This window comes from Hyperolius riggenbachi, chromosome 2 (assembly GCF_040937935.1).
Source record: "Hyperolius riggenbachi isolate aHypRig1 chromosome 2, aHypRig1.pri, whole genome shotgun sequence".
Taxonomy (NCBI): Eukaryota; Metazoa; Chordata; class Amphibia; order Anura; family Hyperoliidae; genus Hyperolius; species Hyperolius riggenbachi.
In genome coordinates, this window is record NC_090647.1 from 233,067,375 (window position 1) to 233,090,946 (window position 23,572).

Consider the following 23,572-nt stretch of genomic DNA (forward strand, 5'->3'; position numbering starts at 1 on the left):
AGCTAAAGAGGCATTGCATGTGATGCTGCTTCTCTCTCTGTTCCACCATAGTCACCATTAACAGGGGCACAAGTCAGTTATCCTATTGCTGCATGCCCCACACCATGTTGCTGAGGAAGGAAGGCATGTAGACAGGACACAGCGAAGGGCACAGCTCCTGACTACAGGATCAATGCACGATCCTTTACGCTCATCGCACCTAGCCGCAATGATTGTTTAAAACTGCTGCCCCCTCTAGGTGTCAGGATGCCTACAACCTGAGCCTGCCACATAACCTTGCCTTATGGCATCTGTGCCTCTGCTAACACTGTGGAGGGTATGTAAGATTGTGCAGTATTGTGCAGACTGACAGAGGAGCTAGGTGTTAATTCAAACAAAAGGCGATTCATACCAAAAAGGTCTGGTATAATAAGTTACACAACATATGCAACCCTATTGGCTAATGTACATAAACTAAATTCTAGAAAAGAAGAAGAAGAATCTGGATCAAGGTAAGTATCTGACAGGTAATAATAACTTCATACACAAATATGTGCAAAAATAGAAAATAATTTTATTTAACTAATCCAATAAAACACAAAACAAAACACATTAAAATCCCCCAATTTAAACCAAATGGTCCTTGGTATTCCAGCCCCATCCAATAAATAAATGTTAGATAATAAATATTATATCAATCATATAAAACCGCACACAGCAGGCTGACAAGTCCAATATTGTGCAAAAAAAGAGGGGTGCAGAAAAGCACTCAAATGCGGTCCTGGCTATCAACAATCATTCATATTCACCTAAGAAAATCAAAATACAAAACTGTGGAAGGGACAGCTGGCAAAGAAATCTGTGTGCCAGTGTCCAAAATAACATACAACTATAAAGTGACTCAGTGCAAAACCAGTGCATAGGAATACAACACCATTATTACATAAATGCATAAATTCATATACACGTGACATCGGGTCGGCATGCGCTCTAATAGGCTCTAATATATAGATGGCTCTGCTGCTTTGTTTACATGTTCACATGTGTTTTGTATTGCGAATGTTGATCAGACCTGTACAAAGTATGAATAATAGTAAATATATGGACATTTATGTATTTTTTCTTTTGTTAATATTATCTTCTTCATTTTTCATAACAACGTGTGTAAACTTTTGTATTTATAACTATTCTTCCAGAGCACCAACCCCATTGCGCAGGCCCAGTTAGCTATAGCTAGAGGACCTTACTAGTCACCACTCATATGACTCAGGTCCTTGTTTGACATGAGCGGTGTGCGCCTATTAGAGCACACGCAGACCCAATGTCACGTCTACGGCCGTACACGTCATGACGGCGCTCCGTCTTTTGGGTATTTAGCTAAGCCAATCCCATACTCCACTAGGCTCCTTCTGAAGTATCCGAACAGCTGCGACCGCGTCAGGCATCCTCCTCTCCTGATTTCCTCCCCATATTGGCTCTGGTAAGGCTGTCCTTTTTCTCACACTGGACAACACCAGCACTTTGACTTATTTTCATGCATTCTGTTTTTTAAAAAAACCTGTTGATTGACTGGGCACGGCCCTGCGGAGGTGTGTGTGTATGTGCATCTCCATGCGATTTGTCCCTTGGAGTTGCATATGCACGCAGCCCCTGCACGAGGTGCACACATGTATATGAATTTATGCATTTATGTAATAATGGTGTTGTATTCCTATGCACTGGTTTCGCACTGAGTCACTTTATAGTTGTATGTTATTTTGGACACTGGCACACAGATTTCTTTGCCAGCTGTCCCTTCTACAATTTTGTATTTTGATTTTCTTAGGTAAATATAAATGATTTTTGATAGCCAGGACCGCATTTGAGTCCTTTTCTGCACCCCTCTTTTTTTGCACAATATTGGACTTGTCAGCCTGCTGTGTACGCTTTTATACGATTGATATAATATTTATTAACTAACTTTTATTTATTGGATGGGGATGGAATACCAAGGACCATTTGGTTTAAATCGGGAGATTTTAATTTGTTTTAATTGTGTTGTGTTTTATTACATTAGTTGAATAAAATTATTTTCTATTTTTTTTGCACATATTTGTGTATGAAGTTATTACCTGTCGGATACTTACCTTGATCCAGATTGGCTTCTTTTCTAGAGTTTAGTAGAGGAGCTAGGTGTGGCGGATTAATAAGTAAATTTAACAGCTAGAGCTATATTTTTTTCTCAGAGATTTCTTGCAAATTTAACAAACACAATTCAGCTGTAGTGTGCCCTGCAATTCTATATACAGCCCAGATGCACCTAAACACAGACCCTGGCTATGGGAAGGTGGTGCTGCCTAGTATTTCGGGGGACTCCTGGCTATTTATACCGTGGAGGGGGATTATAGCTGAGTTAATCACTTTTTCCTGTTTTCTGAGGGACAGTATACATGGATAAACACAAGGACAACAAGTTAGAACTTCAGCTCCCAGCCATTGTTGATCTTCCTGCCAATGCATTGAGAAAAGAGCCAGTCTGGTATGTAAAAAAGCAGCAGTTCTACTCACTGTATGTTCCAGTGGCAAGACATCATCCTCATGAAATCTTTGGTGCCTTCATCCCTTGCATATCCTGCTATAGATGTCAGACTATGTGGTCTATGCTCAGCCCCAATACAGATTTTGATGCATAGCTGTATTGCTTGGCTGCTTAAAGTGGACCTGAACTAAGAACTTCCTCACTGCTCTAAAAGATAAGCAACAGCTTAATAACATTTAAACAAAATGTCTTTGTTACAGCTGATCAAAATCTGCAGTGTGTCTACTTCCTGCTCTTATGGAAGCAGACATAGGGTTAGCATCCTGTGTTTACAAATTAGCTGCTCTGCTGAGGCAGCCAGCTGACACGGCTGAGAGGCAGCCAGCTGACACAGCTGAGAAATCAAATTACAGTTGTGCTTAGTCACAGATGAGGGGGGAATTAGACAGGTAAAACTCTCTAAATACATACAGGGTGAATGTTCCTCTGTTTTCCTTCTGTCCTGTGCAAGAGTTCACGTCCACTTTAATGCAGGGGCAAGAAGGCAATGGCAATGCTGTATATAAATAATGGCCCTACTGTCTCTTAAGAGAACTGCTGAAGGAGCCAAAATCAATCATGCAAACTACTTGCATTATTGATTTCAACATACTTCTAATCATTCTGCAAGGAACTCTTTAAAAACAAGTTTAAAGACTGCTGTGTCCACCTTGTCTTCCAAGAATCAGTAGACCTGGACCCCCCTCCAACAGCTAATATGCCAATTTCTGGAACACCAAACTCAGTCTGCTTACTTAATGATAGCATGGGTAGAATAGACATCTCGCTCTAGTCTGGATTCATAGGTTCAAATTCAAGGCTAATCTCTGACCAACCCATGATAACTACACAAATATGAAAGAAAAACTAAAGTCATTCTTCAAATATGCTGACATAAACACAAAATAGAAACAAAGCAGAATTAGCCATTACATAATAAAGGTGAGTGTTTATGTAGAGACTGTTAATGCAGAGTCAGCTGGGAAATGCAGTAGGACACTTCTCCCAACACTGCTTAATAAATAAGCATTTAAAGTTTCCCCACTAAGCAACTTCCAATACAATTTCAATGCAAGCCACAAGCATGACACAGACAAATGATTGTGCTTCTCTGCACTGCCATTTTATCACCCTCTGGAGGCTGTTTCCAGCTCCCTCCATTAACACCATGTTGTTTTGGTGCTTTTCTGTCCTTAAGCCTGAGCAGGTTTTCAAGTTCAGCACTTTTGATTTACTGATTTGTTTACAACTTAGAATTTGTCTGAGAATAAACGGATGTGGAAAAATGACAGCCAAAGGTACAGATCTCACCTGGAGTCGTTATAAATGTGTGTAATTTATCTGGAAAAGAAAATCCTCCCAATGGGTCTAATGCCATTCCAAAACAAATAAAATACAGCACATCAACTCATCTGCTCTATGAAAAAAGTAATATTTCCCATGAAATGTACAATATAGGGTCTTCATTCAGTTTGCACATTAATCAGACATTCCAAAAGTCCCCATAATCACTTAATTATAGAAAAACAACTTGCTTGCGCATATTATTGAAAAACATCATAATACTGCGTTCCTTGTCTTTGTAGTTGTGACCTGCACTCTGGAAGCACTTCCCTTAACCTCAGCACTGTCGCACAACCACTGGAAACACAGCATAGGTATGGCGTTATCAAACAAACAACGCAAAAACAATCTGGGCCAAACAAAAAAGCAAACACAAGCCATTCTCAATGTTCACACACACGACAGATGCAAGAAACAAATGCCCATGTACACTATCCCAAATAATTGTTATGGTCCCTTAGCTGGCTCAATGAGCAGATCAATTCTCTAGGGCAGACCAGGGGTCGGATCCATTCCTTGGCTTATTTCTCTTGAGCAATACACTAATCTCTAGCAGTGTTGCCAACCATCCGTATATTGATGGACTTACATACATGGACTTAAATACAGCATTGCTTTCGGAAGACCTGGGCACCCAAAATTGTCACGGCACAGTCCATAAAAATTGCAGACTTGTCAGGGGTGGGGCACCGCCACGGAATCTGACAGAGAGGGACTCGAGTTACTCACACCCGCCTGCCTCGACCCTCACCTCAGCCTACCTAAATACAGGTCAGCCTTTGTCCCTCTGCTTCATTCCCCACCGGCCACTCATCTCTCTCATTACTGCCTAAGAGCCAGTCCACACTAGGTCCGGAAACGTATCCGTGGCTGCGTTTTTCAAACCTGATGAAAAACGGAGTCCCGGATACTAATGTTGAAAATAGCAGCCAGCCTCACCCAAGTAAAAAACGGATCCGTCTGCGTTTGCGGGGATCCGTTTTCAAAACCTGAACGGAAGGTCCGGATCTGCTGCATTTTCACGCAATGGATCAGGACCACGGATACACGCAGGGGTAGTGAAAGTAATGAGAAAACGCATCTCCAGCTCCACAGGCAAAAAACGGATGTTAAAACGGAGAGCCTGAGCTTTATGATTGGCCCAAAAAAATCCTCCCACTCCTTCCTAATGATGGAGACGTTTTCTGTCAGGGAAAAACCTGAACGGAAACTGATACAAAACTGATGCACTTTCATCAGTTTGCAGTACGGTGGGTACTTCCCCTGATCCGGACTGCAGTGTCCGTCCTGCAACCGGGTCTAGTGTGGACCCACTCTAACAGTGCCGACTACAGGCTGCATGCTGACTTCACCCCTAGCCCCGGAGCTTCAGTCCACACAGTAGAAGCTCCTCCTGTTGCAGCTGTCCCTGCTATCAATCAGTCTTGCACATCAGGAAAGAAAAGGAGTGTACTGTAGTAGACACCGATCTCTGCACCGTCTCCACCCAGCAGCTTAAGGAGCCGACACAGGGACAGGCAGCACACACAGAGTGGCAAGCAAAACAGATAACTTCTGTTGGGAGTGGGACTTTAGAGAGTGTAAAGCTGGGTAAGATCTGCCATTATTGTATTATATGATTTTACATTATGAATAAAAGATTTCTCTGCCTTGCCTGTTTCTTGTAAAGCAGTTATGTGTATTTTGAAGCGAACCCGCTGCAAGATTATGTGTATTATGGAGGAAAAACACTGTCAAATTGTGTGTATTTTAGGGGGAAACACTACGATGGCGGTCAAACTTTCCTGATGGTCCCACTTAGACCACCACCACTTACACCATTGCTAAGGTCAAGTATGTTTGGCCCCACCCATAGCCATGTCCATGTTCTACTGCATGGTCACACCTATTTTTAGGCGTGATCAGCCATGTCAAAAATATCAGAACACACAAACTCATCCAAAAAAATAAAAATAAAATGAGGTAAAGTACTTACATCTGTACTTGTCTTCCAAATGTGCTTTACACAGGGAAATGATACCAGTTTTAAAAGACAGCACTCTGATTCTTCCAGTGCGGCCCCTGAATGGAAAATAAAGTAACATAATTCAATTTGTACTGACTGCTGAAAAATACATACAGAGATCTTCTGAAATTCAGGATTCTTCAGGGTTTGCAAATCTCAATAGTAAAGTGCTGTCAGTGAATGGTAAGCAACACTTTCAAGCCTTGCAACATTACTATACCTATCCACATTTTGCCATGCTCCTGCTTAACTTGACCCATCCACCCGCTGAGTATGAAGTTTGCAAAGAGCAGCACAAAGATGTTTTATCAAGTCTTTTTCTGAAGATGAGGTAACATCACAACAAATTTAGACCACATGACATTTCAGGTCAAGATCAACCCTTTTCAAGACCATAAGTAACTGCTGCATGGATCTAGAAAACATTGCAACTAATTTTTTTTTCCTTTTCGACAACAAAAGGTCAAGGCACTTGTAATGCTCTCCTTTATAATCTTTATATTGACACTCAGTGTCAGGAAAGGGATGAACAGTTTAGCACAAAGTGCGTGGAAGTAAAAGATCATGGATTTTATATTTCCAAATGGCAAGTCAGACATATTATGCTACTTCCAACCAGTGCTACCAAGGGGCTAAGCATACTTTTGCATTTCTGTGTCAATATTAGTAACACATCAATGTTACAGACTAATGTGTGTTGCTGAAATCAGCACAGAAGTGTGTGTGTGTTCTCAGGCTCTTAAACTTGCCAAAGCTGAACTTAATGTAGATGTACCTACACCATTTTGCTGCTCTCATTTTTCTTCAAATTTAAATGTAATTATCCTCTTTAGTAAAAATAAATAAATAATTGCTTCCAGTATAACTGAATGCACTGCAAGAATTTCAGCAAAGTCAGCTTACCTGTCTCTTGTGTGCGATCTGTCGGTGCATGGAGTGTGAACAGAAATGTGGCATTCAGATATCCCTCCATATGTGAGCACTCATTACACACTGGATAAAACAATTGCTGCATATATCTAAGGCTTGTTTAGCAAGTGATGCAAAAATTAGTGGCTACTTAGTCTGCATTCAGATAGGATTTCTATGTATGCTAGAAAATTCTTATCTTGCCTCCTTGTAATCATGACAACTTTTTAGCTTCCAGTTTATGGGAAAGTCGGAAATTTAAATTTTTGCATCCTTAGTTGAAACTCTATATGCAAAATATGTTCCATTTTAGTGGGTAAGGAGTTTTCACATCTGATATATGTATCAGTGGATCATTTTTTAATACAATACAACAGAAATCCAATAATGGAAAACCATCTGATCATCTCTAATTTATAAACATTATTATCAGACTTCACAATGGAAATGTTCAAAACCCTGCCTATAGGTCCATATATTTTGTGTATTAATATTCACAGGGTTCACGCTGCACCTCTTCCTCCATTTTAATGACTAGCTACTGCCACATCAACACTTTTGTTTGCAGGTAAGTTTTTCGGGTCATTTTAAACAGAGGTTGGGTTGTGCATGGTCCACACTGCACCTCGTCCTCCATTTTGATGGTTAGTTGTTAGGGTACCTTCCATCAGGATGACCTCATAGTGGTGGAAGGGTCAGGTACAAAATCCTTTGGATGCTAATTATTTTGGAAGCAAACATCCTCCATTAGGTATTTAGTCTCAGCTGTAACGACCACAGTGGAGTCTTTAAGAGGCCTGGCATCTCTATGCATATAGTGACAGTCAGGTGCAGCTTGGATTAGATGCGCTGCCATTCCTCTCTACTGTTTACAATATTCACGCAAGACTAGAGATGAATAAGCTCCACCAAAAATACAATGCATCAATTGGTGTGTTCTGATTTTAATCCAATTAACTGTTTTCTTTTTCAAAAAATACCTCCACTCAAGTAAACTGACCCTTTTACCTAGAGAGTTCTGCACCACTGAATCCCCTGCACAAGACTTTGAAAGTCTGACTGGAGTATAGAAAGAATGTGCTGGGAACAGCTAGTTGGCAAGTATAGAACTTACATATATTCATTATAAAGCTATAAAAATTGCTTAACCTCCCTGGCGGTATGCCTGACACTGACGCTAGCCGATGCAGGGGATCACATCGCCCCGGGAGGATTTTTTTTTAAATACAATTTGTTACATTGTGTTAAGCTAGCACTTGTCTAGCTAACTATGCTGCCTAACTCGCTCCGATCCCCTCCGGTATACATACCCCCCAGGGATCCCGTGATGGCGCAGCCTCCCAATCAGCACCCGGCTTCGCTATGGGGAGGATCGGAACTGTGCATGACGTCGATGACGTCATAACGTCATGTCCGATCGTCTCCATAGCGACGAGTTATGCTGATTGGGAAGCTGCGGCTCTCGCGGGATCGCGGATAGGTGAGTGTTGCCGGCGGCGATCGGGGGGATCGGAGAGGTGCCGGGGGGCTTGGGCAGCCTAGTGCTAGTTAACATAATAAAAAAACAATTAAAAAAATCCCTCCCGCGGACGCAGCCACTTAAACTGCGTAATTCCAGGGAGGTTAAATTGTATACAGTAGTTCTGGGGTCTCAAACTCGCGGCCCGTGGGCCATTTGCGGCCCTCGATACAATATTTTGTGGCCCTCGCCGGCAAAAGCTTCCTTATAGTTCGCTTCAGTGCTCCCAAGTAATCCACCGCATCCCCACCGCTAAACGATCCAAATCGCCCGGGGGGCAATCCTCAGGCATTTCCTGAAAGGGGCAGAGCTTTTAGCTTCAGCTCTGCCCCTCCTGACGTCAATCGCGGCGCATTGCCGCCTCTGCCCGCCCCTATCTGTGAAGGAAGAGTGAGAGGGGCAGGCAGAGGCGGCGATGCGCCGCGATTGTGAAATTCCTTATGCGGCCCAGCCTCATCCTGACTTTGCCTCCTGCGGCCCCCAGGTAAATTGAGTTTGAGACCCCTGTAGATGGTATCGCCATTGATGGCCCACAGCTTTGCACAGCATGGAAAGGAACAGCACTTGCAGTTTGACTGATGTTCAATATATTTCTGCTAAAATACATCGAAAAATGAGAAACTACTCACCATCAGATCAAATTTCAATTGGATGGGGATTTATGTATTGGCATATTGGGCCATGCTCAACCTAAGCCAGTCTAGCTTTAGAAACTTTAGAAACAGGTTTACTTCATCAGTAAAGTTTAATTCTCATCTATTCACAAAACATTATCAGGGCTATAAATACACAGATATGCAAAAAAGCTGAAACTCATCACCAGCCTTTTACCCAAATACAAGAGTAAAGGTGGCCATTCATGGTACAATTTTTCCCTTTTTTTTCGATTAAACAATTTAGTTTGATTATTCTGTTAGATCGAATATAAAGATTTTTCCAGCATGTCCGATCAGATTTTTCTCAAAAAAAACAGGATAATCGTTTTAATTTCTTGATTGACAAAAAAAAATATTTTCAACTTTCATTCGATTCGATCATTTAGATTGAATAAAACGGGAAAATCAAACTTTTTTTATTATATTGTGTATGGGCACCATAATACAGATTTGGCAAGGTTTGCTTATTTTTCAGGGAATTCCATTGTGAGCTGTTGGCAATAAGATCTCTCTAGCATATTGCCTAGTGAGAACACATAACCCGCAGTCCAGCTCCAGGACAGTCATTGGAACAGGAGAACTTGACAGCGCTTCCTAATACAGGCTGCATATACAGTTGACCAGCTGCATAGATGTGCAGAGCCCACACATGGGCAGATTACACAACTTGCATTCAAAACAGATGCAGCAAAGGAGGACGCTGGCTTCAAGGACAGCCTGTGCACATATTGTTCAATACTAGACTATTCCACGATGATGACGTGCCCTCTCGGAAGAGACCTAACCACTAGTTAAAACATTTGTATTCAAGGTGTGTAATTTAAGTCTCTGTGGGTCGGTGCCAATCATTAGGACAGTAGGCAAGATACTGCAAATTATCATTAAAACTGCTTTCTGCGCATTTATATAAATCAAATGTTAAAGAAAATGGTTTGTAAAGGTCTAACAAAAGTGCCAGTATGACCCACACCTCTGCTTTATTTAATATTGTTAAAAAATGTGCTGGGAACAGCTAGTTGGCAAGTATAGAACTTACATATATTCATTATATAGCTATAAAAATTGCTTAACCTCCCTGATACTGACGCTAGCCGCTGCAGGGGATCACATCGCCCCGGGAGGATTAAAAAAAAAACTTAGCTAACAGTATATATCCAAAATTGTTAACATTTACATTTTTTTCCATCAATTAAAATAACATGTCCTTAGTCAGTTTCTGCTTTTTTGAAATGTCTGCACATAGCTTGCATGGTTTGGGAAAGGTTGTCACACGCATTCATTCAAAAATGGCAGCAGGAAATTTGCGTGCATGGCAAAGCCAAAAAAATGGCTTACCCTGCTCCTGCAATAGTCCCGGCGGCATTAATTACTATTACTCCTCCAATCCACCATGGACACCAGGGAAAGATGTAATTCACTGCCAGCTATTGCTGGCACCCGAATTACACTGTTATAGTAATTTGGGCTCAGTCTTTTGACAATGTCCAAATTACTGTTTGAGCACCGCTATAGCTGTAATTCACATTACGGCATATGGCAACACATCGTGTGCCCAAATTTCCCTGCACCATTTGTGCCTGTCTCTGAGTTACACATCTATAGGGGAGTCTACGATGGACTCTACAGTATGTGGTAATTTAATAATCACACACCTCATACAACAGAAGATAAAAATCTGAAACAACATTTACCAAAATTCCTAACAATGTAAATGCTGATCAGGCAAAGGTTTATTGCTCAACAAAACCTGGAACTTTACTTTAACTACCAAAAAATAAATGAATAGAACAAAATAAAATAAAAAGCATGCCTTGCATCAGTATATTAGTTCTATGTTATTATTTGGCTCCAAACTGCAGGACAGCTTTATAAAGAAGGTATTGCAAAGGCTAATCACGTATTAAGTTGTGTGACACGAGGAGGCTTGTGCAGGCCAAGCAATCATTTATACTATGCTTGAAAAAGCAAGAGCACATATTATGTGATTTTATGCTGAAATATCATTTAGCTATATGAGGTGATCTTTGACCTTCCTCCTCCTTTCTGCTGCAGCAAGTGAGCCAAAAATGACAGTTCATCACTTTAATTCTAGCCATACAGACATCTACTAGAGCCATAGTATAGCATAACCTACGTGTCATAAACATTCAGGAGCCAGTTCAGGCACATGTCCACGCAGAGAGGAACGTTAACCAGGTTGTTGTGCTCTTGCTCCAGTCGATCATAAATTGTGGTCAAACAATTTATAATTTGAAGGATGTCCATAAGCTGGTCATTCTGCTTGAGGTTGTGCTGGTCCAAGGCATCACAGGCTGCAGACAAGCCCAGTAAATCCACTGCAAATAAAAAACACACAGTGTGTTATGTACCTTGCACATGAATGATGGAAGAAATAATGCAATAATACAGATACACACAAGCATGTGTGCATGGCATCTCTTGAGGTTTCAGGTATATACGGAGGAGTCAGGGAACAGTAATTGCTTATTTAATGTGTTCGGTCCCATAGGAGGCTAAGCATACTGCGAATAATTGTATGGAACCTCTCTAATTTCTAAGAGGCCAAGGCAGTGTACAAGGTTTGTTAATGCTTTGTTAACCAAGTGACTTTTTGTAAACTGTTTAATAAAACAATGCCTTAATAGCCTCTGCCGAACAAAACCCTGCAATTACAGAAAGGATATTTTCTATAGCAATGGGCTTCGGATAATATTTCAGAAATAGTTCTTGAGTATTCCGATTTTAATACAGACACCGAATTAAAGGCCAATTATCCAAACATTCAAGTTGTTAAATTCTGAAAGCATGCAGTATTTACTGTAAGTTACAAGTAACACTTCTAACCCTGCATTTTTCAAATTGTTTTATAATGGTTTATAGCTGCTGTTGACCACAGTTGTGTATCTATCCAAACATATATAAAACTCTTGTGGTTTTCTGCCTTCCTGTTCAAAAAGTCTGGTCATTCTAGTCCACTTCCTGTGAAGTAGAAGTCTACTGCAGGATATGACAGCATAGTGATTGACATACACTCCATGGCATGAAGCTAGTTATAGTAAACTGGCAGTCACTTTATTGAAAAATATATTTTCTCCACCAGTTTTCTTCTATACACTGTTTGTATTAATTTCCAAATCTAACCACTATTAGCATTTGCCTTGTCCAGTTATGTGTTTAGTTGGACTATGATGCCTCATGTATATCAGCATGTCCAAAACAGCACTATGTTACTATATCACCGTGGATCAGTGGGTAATGCAAAAACAAATCATGCAGTTATGTCCTTGAAGGCTATATGTGAACCCAGAATGGCTGTTTACATTATGTCTACAAGGGAATAAACAGCTTTCACCATTATCCTACAATGATACAATTATGCAATTCTTTCATAAAATCCTAGTGGGTCCCACTCAGTAGTTGACGAAAGCCTGGTATACACCTACAAATTTGGATATTACCACCTTCATGTAGTTTGAGGGCCAGCAGATTTTGAATACTATGGACAGATTGTGTAGGTAAACTCTCATACTACATGAAGGTGGTAAAATTGATTAGTGATTGGACAATCAAAATTGGATGTGTGTCCCAATCTTTAATGTATGCTTGCTCGCTCATCACTGCTTCTATAGGTTTACACTGGTAGTCATCTACTTAAGCAAGTCTTCATTCCACAGTAAGGAAACCAATGGGTGGCTATGGGCAAGTGGTCCCTAACCATAAGCAATGACAAGACTGAGCAGCCTAATTACATGCTGAATCTGTCATCGGCATGTGTCACTCGATTTAGTGCAGACAACAGACCTCTAAGAGCTACGGCTCTAAGAAAGGCTATACACACGATGGGTCAGATATGCTTTAAGTCTCGTACACACAATTAAAGTCAGCTGAGGCGGTCGATAGCGACCGAATCAACCTAAAATCTGGCATGTTCACAGAGGCCCCCGCTCCCCTACCCACAAGCGATCCACCCAGCGGATCAAGTCACTCCCAGCAGAAGGTGATTCTTTTGTGCAAGCCACTCCCGTGCCTAGCGCCTGAGAACATGCACGCGCAGCTCCGATGTCCCTCCGCCACTCCCCTGCATAGCAACAGAGCACGTGGTTAGCTACACAAATGACTTTGGGTCTGTACTGCCCCGGTCCAGTGATGTTGCCAGCAGGGATTGGGTCCCGATGAGCGACATTCATCAAAGGTGTGTACGAGCCTTTAAGCACTCAAGAGCATTTTTAGCAGAGACAAAGAAGATGAACAGTGCTACATTAGACATACATCTTGAAGACATCACGCAAAAGGAACGGCATAAATGACGAAAAAAAAAATCAGCTTCAAAATTGGCTGTAGATTTCTAAAATGTACAACAACTTGATTGCACGTTGTGATTTATTAATATATTCTGCAGATTGAGGTTCAGAGCTGTGAGCTCCTCTAACGCCCATTTTCTCTACTGGCTGTAAACAATTTACCCAACTGATGGCTCAGTAAATTCACTAATAAATGAGACCATGATAGTACGGAGACTCTGATTATCAAATGTTAAAAAATAATCAGACTGGTCTTGAACACACTGTGATGAGGAGAGCTGATTGATTTTTACGACATACAGAGCAATGGGTCAATTTAACTAAACATTCCAGAATTAATGCCCTCAGGAAATACATAAATCAGCAGGTCTAGATCTGTGTTTAAGTGACTCTTATAATTAAACCTGTTTTATCGAAGTGAGACAATACTAAGCACATACTAAGAGAAACTAAGACTTAGGTAGGCCCCACACTTATTCAGTGCAGAAAACTACTGCGGTTTTCCATGTGTAGTTTTTCATTTTATCAACCCGCATTTTGCTACATGAGTCACCGATGATAGCAGCTGATCTATGGCAATGGGAATCACACAAGTTCTGCAATTTTATCCTGATGACTGTTTTGGTTTTGGGTCCAAAATCGCATGGTGAACGTGACATCTCATTGAGTCATATTGTCATGTGAATTTGGATGTGGAGATGGCAAATATACAGTCATGATTTTGACTAAACACCACTGAAACTTGGTACAGTTTCCAAGAGAATCACGAATAGTAATTACAGCAGATTATTATTACGATGTAATTATTTAGCACGGACATGTTCTGTAGCATTTTACAGAGTACATAGTCATGTCATGAACTGACCCTCTGATGAGCTCAGTTTAATCGCTACCATAGTCATTGTGTATTGTCACTGCCAAAGCCAAAGGGTCCAATTTTGATTGACCAGTGACTGGCCAATTACCATTTCTTTGTATTGTGAGGACCAACAGATTTTGAGTACTTCTAATAGATGAAACTCTCATACTGTGTGCCACAAACACACTGCGCCACAGTCCAATGTCAATAGCTACTAAGGTCCAATTCGGGATCACTGCAGATTTTCCAAAGGAGATTTTTAAAATATAGTATATACTGCTGCGCTCTTTTCTCCAGATTCTGCAATGTAAAATGAGTGTACATAGGGTAATAACAGCTGAATAAGGCAGTCTCAAAGGTTCCCTCTATACCAGTTAAAGTGTCACTAGGTGCAGAAGAGCCACAAGCTCTCCCTTATGAACCAACGCTCTCCACCTGCAGAATTAGGTGGCTTCAATCTGGTGAGCAGCAACAGTGTGGGGGACTGGGAGTGGCATTACGGTGTGCTAATATCACATACACAAACCTCACTGGGAGCGTGCATTGGTATTATTTAAGTGTACTGTGGAAACAGTGCTACCCTATGTGGAAGATTTGTGTCTCTACAGATTGGATTTATACCAGGTCGATGAAGAGAGAAGATTCATCTACAGTATGCTATGTGTATGACCCACCTGAAAGCTGAGGTAGTGTAGTTTTGGTAGGCGTTGTTTCATAAGGGAGAGCTTGTAGCTTGTCTGCACTTAGTGACACTGTTAATATCACTTTCACGGGTATAGAGGAATCTGAACCTTTGAGACTGCCGCATTCAGCCGTTATTAACTTTTGTACAGTCATTTAACCTAAAACTATGCACACTGCTGACCATAGAAATCGGGCTTGGGCAACAATTTCAGACATGAGCGACATGCCCTGTTCAGAGCAAAGGGGAGGAAGTACGAAGATGTACGTAAGTGTGAAGGCCAGAATCAACAAAAGTCCTGGCACAAAATGGATGCTACTTTGCCACTGGGCCATAACAAGTGGGTTTATAAAATATAATAATGTAGTTATTTTTTCTGAGCCTGATTTATGCAGGTCAACACATATAATTTACCCCAACTCCTTCAATGTAGCACTCAGCATTTTTGCTGTTTGGTATCCAGGCTGAAATCGTGAGCTGGATGCACTCTACAGATTAGTCTTTTAAATGCCTTCATTAACACATGCTTAACCTAACCTTAATTATCCCCAAGCTATACATACCTAAGCAAGTTATCAGCTCGCCAACTTGCTCTTCCCGTTATTATGTGCAGATATTTTAATGAGAAATTAATTTTGAAAGGTCTCATATGTGTTGCTACCTCGAGTGATGGGTATTCCCTAGTAAATTGCACAGCTATTCTACATTATTATCAGCTGCTGACCAAACTTTACAGCTCAACAAGCATCAGCATGTTTTCTTCTCAGCTTTAATAAATGATTCACTGACAGTCATCTCCAACATAATATATTTTGTAAAGAAGGTAGATGTATAGACAGAGAAATAATTACATTCAGCACCTACGTAAAGAAGAAAGTCCTTCGTTGCCTCTTATTTCAAAGATAGTAATTCACATCACATACACAGAGCTGGGCAAATAGAAAGCGCCAGGGTAAAAATACACACAAACACACATCTAACATTTGGCTAAAGTTCTGCCTTTACCAGCATTATTTAGAAAAAAAAAAATGTATATTTTATTGCAATTATTGTCTGTTATAGAGAAACTTATATCCTGCCAATTGTGATATCACAAGAAATGAGAGAGAATTGCCCCAAATGTGCTCATGTCTGTGCTACAGATTCTGCTGGTGCCACTTATCAGGGCTCGTTTCCACTATCGCGAATCCGCATGCGTCCAACGCATGCGGATTCGCACATGTAATGCAAGTGGATGGGCCTGTTTCCACTGTAGCGTTGTTGATGTGCGTTTTTTTCAGCGGTGAAAAACACACAAAAGAGCCGCAGAATATGCCTGCGAGTGGAATGCATGCGAATCCCTTGCAATGTATTTAATAGGGAAATCGCATGCGTTTTCCCCATGCGTTTTTTGCCGCAAATTCGCATAGGTAGCAATTTAAATTCACACGTGACATGGTTAAAATCGCATATGCGAATTCGCTGCAAAATCCGCATGGGGAATCGCATCCGCATGTGATTTCATCAGCGGTGGAATCCGGGCGATTCCGCACCGCAATAGTGGAAACGAGCCCTCAGAGGTAAGGCAAGGGGAGGAGAATAATCAGTCATATCAGCAACACTCCCTATATTTACCAGCTTGTCTTCAGACAGTATTGCCTGTGTGTAAAGATACAGGACGACATTTTATTATCCAAATTGGAAGTCTTCTACTTAATGCCAGTGGATACCGATACCCGATTCACTAATGGATGCTCCAGAAATGGACATTAAGTTGGTGTTTATTAAAGTAATCTTGACGTAGACTAGCACAATACAAATTGAGTAGGATCACAGCCTACACACTATCAGGTTACATTTTTTTTTCTAGCAGCCCTCGAGTTTGGAGCAGGTGTAATGGAAAAGGGAGAAGAGTGAGCGGAGCTCTCCCTCCGTGACATGCAGTGAAGCTTTCCCTTACATTAGTAGACCAGCATGGGGGCCTTGAAGGTCATGGAGTAGGGACTACTTCCAGACACTGCTGGATTTCTTACTGACCTTAAAACACTCCTTTAAGCCTATGAGCATTTCAGTGTATGCTTTTCACCCTTCTCTTTTCATAACTAGGGTTATACAGGTGGCAGCCATTATTTCTGAGCTTAGTAGGAGGTTTTAGATCATGGGTGCGTTTGACATCAGCTACCCTCCCTCACAGGGCCATCATCTATGTTAAATCTCACACAAGCTGAGATCACCTCCCCTGTGACATCATCAGTAGCAGCCTGTGTTTTGTTTTTGTTCTTTATCTCCTCCACCAGTTTTCTGGAAAAATCCCGGCAATTTGAAAGGAAGGGAGGGGTTCCTCCAATAAATGTAGAATATTTTATATTTTTCATCATGCAGCTAAAAAAAGGCTGCTAATTATCATTATAATTTAGAAAATAGATTTTATTTCTGAAATATTGTATTTTTAATTTGGGTCCACTTTAAGGCCCCTTGCACACTACATGCGATTTTGATTTGCGGTTTTTAATCGATTTTAACATGCGATTCCGATTTACGTTTTTTAATCTGTACTGCATGCTGCTATTTTTCTGCATTTTTCCTTTTTGTTTAAATAGCATCCAGGGAAAATCGGAATCACAAATCGGAATCGCAAATCGGATTTGCAGTGTGCAGGAAGCCTAAAAGGAATATGGAAGGAAACATCTTCATTCCCTTATAAACAATGCCAGTTGCCTGGCTGTTACGCTGATCATTTGACTTTAGTTGCTTAAAGAGAATCTGTACTCTAAAATTCCTACAATAAAAAGCATGCCATTCTATTTATTATGTTCTCCTGGGCCCCTCTGTGCTGTTTCTGCCACTCTCTAGTGCAATCCTGGCTTGTAATTGCCAGTTTTAGGCAGTGTTTACAAACAAAAGACATGGCTGCTAACCAGAGTGTGATAGGCTAAGAGGAGAGCTGGGAGAGGATGTGTAAAGCTTCTGCTCATCACAAGCAGTGTTGCACATTCCACACATTCCAGCCTGAGCTGACAGAGCAACGACAAAAAGGCTGCAGTATGCCAGAGCACATTAGAACAGATATAGGAACTTATAGGATAGAAGAAATAAGGCTCAAAATTTTGTTACAGAGTCTCTTTAAGAGATACACACCTGCAGCTAGTGGAGTCAGACCAGAGTCAATGCATCTGATCTGCATGCTCATTCTGGGCCAGCAACTTAAAGGGAACCTGAAGAGAAAGGCCTATGGATGCTTCTATCTTCATTCCATTATAAACAGTGCCAGTTGCTTGACTTAACTATGCTGATGCTCTGCCTGGTAGAATACTTTAAATCAATGACCTACAATGAGCATGCTGATCAGATGCTTTGACTCTGGTCTGACTCCACTTGCTACGTTTGCTGCTGGTGTGACTCAAAAACAACTAAAGCCAAAGAAACTGGCATTGTTTATAAGGGAATGATGGCAGCCTCTATATTTCCCTCACTTCAGGTTCCCTTTAAAATGCTAGAGGCAGAGCATCAACAGTCAGGCAACTGGCATTGTATTATAAGAGAATAAAATTAGCAGGTTCCGTACTCCTCTCACTTCAGGTTCCCTTTAATGGAAAAGATGGAAAGGCGCGGTTATCTTTATTTTCATGCTTGGATTTGGCTGTAAAGTACTCAGTGCCACTTAAAGACCTGGTATTATAACATTCTGGAGACCAAATTTTATTTATGAACAGATTGAGAAATTAGCCCAAAACAAACTCCTGGCTTCCTAAGAAAGCACCAGTGCGCATTTTCTTTGGAGTTTAAACCCTGTAAGAGGATCTGGTTAATTCTTTACACTATCAGAAAGAGCGGTCCTATTAAATCACGCAAGTCAAGCATGTAATCATAAATGTTTTGTATACAACAGAGAGACATGGCTGGTAAGCAGATGATATTCTCTTTCCTTGAGAGATTTTTGGTATTTTAATGAGTGCAAAACCATTAACGATACAGATAACCTGCACATTAGTCACAGTCATTAGTTCCTGCCACAGTAATCAAGCACAGCACAATATTAATATTTCTTGTAGGCAAGATAGGAACTTGAGGCGCACTACATCTAAATCAATAAAGAACACATTTTGTACTGCAATTAAGACAGAGCTAAAATCTACATAAATGTTAACTAGCAATGGCTTGTATGTACTTGTCACATGCTAATACATGTGCACATTTCAAGAAAACAACACTTGTTCATGATTATTCTCTTCAAAGCGGTATCATCAACCCCACTATGGAACAGACTGCTGCAAGGAAATAGGTTGCCTATAATACTTTTTGTTGTATTAGGTTTACTAAAGAAGAAAAAAGGCTTCTTTAAAAAGTCTTCTTTCATCAGGTAAAAATCCCATATCCAAAATGAATGTTTCTTATTGTTTAAGTCTCCAACTGTTGCAACAACTGGCAATTTTTGCAAACTAAAAAAAAATTATATATAAATACACCTGGCTAGTTTTTGTGACCACCAGGCTAGAGTTGTGTAGAGAAATTCTGGTCCTGCATTCTCTCATCTCGCAGCACCCGGCTACTTTTTCCTGCCACCCGGCTGGAATAAATTCTGGGGAGAACACTGTGCTGTATAGTCGAGATAATAACAATATGACTATTATTAGTCATAAATGGAGGAGAATGCAGCCGGCACCAGCACTATGGTGGAGGATATTAAGGGAAGCCATGATTGAGCTCTGAGTATGTGTAGGGCAGAGTATAGATAGGTTAGATGTCCAGTGAGCAACAGGATCCCGGCACTACTACAAGCTTCGGATAGTTACATCTTTTATTCAAAACAAATGCCAGTGCACAGTAGCAAACGATACAAAAAGCGAGAGCATACCAGACTTTCAGACTTCGGGTGAGGGAGGGGAGCCCGACGGCCATTTTGCATTGTGTGGCACTTCTTCTGAAGTGGTTGTTCACTGGACATTTGACAATTATAAGTCACCAAGTCTGAACTCTTCGTTTTGCTTTTGTAATGTAAAGCAATAGGAAAAAAAAATTCTCCCCACATGCTACCAGTTCAGCCAACAGGTGGCACTCTAAAAAACTAAAACATTTTTGTAATATTGCTAGTTATTTTAAAGATAGATTATTTATAAGACACAAGCCATTCACTTCCACAAAAAGTGGATACATACAGGCAAGTTGCCCAGCAGGGATTGTCCCAATCCCTTGGGTGACAGTGCAGAGCTGATGCTGTACAGATGCATCACAAGCAAATGTGTCTGTTGCTATGGGTGGGACAAGTGGTGAACGATGGAGCTGCTTACCATGGGTGGTTTGAGCATAGAGAACAATGCACTTGGGGTCACGAATGATCCGACATGCCCAATCTTTAGGAGAAGTTGAGCAGCTGCTGTAGACACACTGGATTTACTCTATATTCTCAGTCAGTTGGGTCTTTAGTGGCAGCTGCATGTGTAGCATGTCCAGCATGTGAAAGTAGCTTAAAAGTTGCTTAGGAAAGATGGGTTACACTTAACTAGCTCAATAAGGCCTGTTTCCACTACACGTGGATTCTGGATGCAGAAAAACTGACTCCAATGAATGCCTATGGGCCTGGCTGTTTCCACTAAATGCGATTTTTCTGATGCAGAATTACCATAGACATTCATTGGAGTTAGTTTTCTGCATCCAGAATCTGCGTGTAGTGGAAATAGGCCCTTAGGCTGGGTCCACACTAGACCCGGTTGCAGGACGGACACTGCAGTCCGGATCAGGGGAAGTACCCACCGTACTGCAAACTGATGAAAGTGCATCAGTTTTGCATCAGTTTTGTATCAGTTTCCGTTCAGGTTTTTCCCTGACAGAAAACGTCTCTATCATTAGGAAGGAGTGGGAGGATTTTTTGGGCCAATCATAAAGCTCAGGCTATCCGTTTTCACATCCGTTTTTTGCCTGTGAAGCTGGAGATGCGGTTTCTCATTGCTTTCACTACCCCTGCGTGTATCCGTGGTCCTGATCCGTTGCGTGAAAATGCAGCAGGTCCGGACCTTCCGTTCAGGTTTTGAAAACAGATCCCCGCAAACGCAGACGGATCCGTTTTTTACTTGGGTGAGGCTGGCTGCTATTTTAAACATTAGTATCCGGGACTCCGGACTCATCAGGTTTGAAAAACGCAGCCACGGATACGTTTCCGTACCTAGTGTGGACCAGCTCTTAGTGTTAGCTTGGCTGGAGGTCTGTAAAACCAGAGAAAGCATATTTTACCTTCAGCTTGCGCTATAATACATAGTGTAAACATAAAAAAAATGACACTGACATTTTGGAACACAGGAGCAGGCTGACTGCCTATGTACCTTTGCTACAACACAGGAATTCCACAAAACATGTATGTTTATCAGAGGATCTCACAAAAGCCTGGTTACATGAAGGTACGGATAATGTGGCTTTTTTAATATACATTTATTTGACTTAATAGATGAGTAATTAAAATAAATAGGTGGAAGGCGGACTCAAAACTTCCCTGTCCATCCTCTGCAATCTGCCTATTCATTGCAGTGTACAAAGTAGATGTTGAAAAATGAACGATGCATTTTTTACTATTCCATAAATAGCGTGATTGTATGTGTGAGCCGTTTCATTTTCCACTGGCTTAGGAGTGGTATTGTCAATGGATTTTCATACCCCATTTCACAAACATTATACAGCAATATGGAGCTTCAAGCAAGAAGAAAAAAAAAAGCTGATCTAATATGGGGACGATAAAATGATGAAGCCGCAATGGATTCTTTAGTCTGTTAACCGATCTCTCTAATTGGATAGTGAAAAATATGCTTTCCTGGAGAATCTATGAATAAAAAGTTCCCAGCTTATTATAAAGCCACACAGAACAAAAGCTAATTTGGGAGACTGCAAGGCATTGTCTCTTAATTTGCTGACAAATAAAACCTTAACCATGCTGAGATTCGTGCCTTGTCCAACATCAGCAAATCAAGGAAAGGCCTGTTTATCAGCAACATTCCCTATGGGTCGCACACAAACACTTCAGTCTAATACCAATTTATTAACCAGATTGGAATTGCTGTGTTGTCTTCAGAACACCTTTAACTCCAGGCTTTCAGCTAAATGCTTAGCTCCTCAGGGAATCAGGATCAATGGTAATTAAGTGAACCCCTCAAGCTTTTGGGTGGCAGTTCAATTATCTGCATGACTGCTGACAAACTTTTCACACTAATAGATAGCAACATCCTAAAAACAGTTAGAACACTTTATTCTAAGCCATCTGTCCTCCTGTGCTTCAAGATACAAGACGTAGCAGACGTGATTGCCACAAAATGGCACACAATCACGCACCTTTTTAGTCTGCAAACAAGGCAAACATACAATCATGCTCTTTCAGTACAAGAAGGGTTGTTAGCTGAAGGACATGTAGTGAAGTAAAAAGAATAGTACTTCCTGAGATGTGGACCAAGTCCAGCCAGTCTTTCAGCATTACCAAAGGTCTGTTTATAAATTAAGCAATGAATGTCAAAGAACAGCTGCTGTAAACTGTGCTACATAAAGGGTATGCAATATTTAATGTCCTTAAACAATTACAATTAACACCTCCAGCAGTGACAAGGAGGTTTTTATGCAATTTTCACAAAAATGAAAAATGCCTTTATAACAACAGTGGGTCAACAAACAACCCACTCATCGGTGTTCATATAATGCCTCCAAATTTCATTGTAGAGATTGGGGATCTCCATTGCTGCGTGCATGCTTTGCAAAAAAAAATTGCATTAAATTTGGTTTGTGCTGCTCACCCCTTGGTATTTGTTCATAATTTTCCCCTGTGAGCGTGCATAACCACGCCCACCTCTAGCACAGTTAAGCATATAAGTGAGTGGATTGCACATGTTCAGAGAGTTCATTTGGTAGCTAGTGAAAGGTGAGGTGTTTTTAATTTCCTTTTCTCCCATTTAGTTGACTCTTGGGTTTTTGGATTAGTTCCCACTAGACTGCTGATTAAAAAAAACTAGCATTGCATGGTTAGAGTAGGACTCACCAGATTGGGAACACTTTGGCGCAGTTGGTGAGCTTAAGCGCATTAAAGCGTAACCAGGAGCCCTTGTCACTGTTTTCCTGTTGTGTGCTGCAGTCCCTCTGTATTTATATATGTCTTGTGGAGATTGGGGATCTCCATTGCTGCGTGTATGCTTTGCAAAAACAATTGCATTAAATTTGGTTTGTGCTGCTCACCCCTTGGTATATATACTCATCCTGCTTATTTGCCTTTGTTGGCAAGTAAAGATATTGCTAATAGGTAAAATGTACAAAGCCCAAGAGAAAAGTCACACTTGGCCAATAAAGATAATTTTCCTTCAAGGCTTCTCCACCTGGATCGGTCTCACTTCAGGTGTCAGTGCAGTAGAGAGCATCTGAGCTCAAGTGTTGTTGTTGCCCCACCTCCTTACCTCATGAGACCATGCTCCCACCCACCTGATACTGCTTCTGTTCTTCCTATTAGTGCTTAGGCTACAGACGTAGGTGTCCACAATCTGCCATAGACCCTGAACAAGGATGCAGATCAGGCGCTCTGACTGAAGTATTTCTAGATTTGCTGCATGCTTAGTTTAGGTGTATGATTCAGACACTTCTGCAACCAAAGAGATCAGCTGGACTTACAGGCAACTGGTATTGTATAAAAGAAAATAAACTTGGCAGCCTCCTTACTCCTCTCTCTTCAGGTGTCCTTTAAATTTTAACTAGAGTCAAAATATCTTCTCTGCTTCAGTAGATTAGCCACATTATAAAATCTTTGAGAAACCGTAACTTTCTA

At 41.0% G+C, this 23,572-nt stretch overlaps 1 protein-coding gene across 20 annotated transcripts in view; it reads right to left on the reverse strand.

The window, feature by feature from the left end:
• The window catches only part of DMD (dystrophin), a 3,066,377-nt gene that overhangs the window by 158,927 nt on the left and 2,883,878 nt on the right, over positions 1–23,572 (reverse strand). For all 20 annotated transcript variants that reach the window (XM_068268325.1, XM_068268327.1, XM_068268324.1 and 17 more), the window contains 2 exons: positions 11,104–11,305; positions 5,856–5,941 (listed from right to left, as the gene is read on the reverse strand). In XM_068268325.1, coding sequence (XP_068124426.1) covers positions 5,856–5,941; positions 11,104–11,305 — 288 coding nt within the window. The remainder of the gene's footprint in view (positions 1–5,855; positions 5,942–11,103; positions 11,306–23,572) is intronic.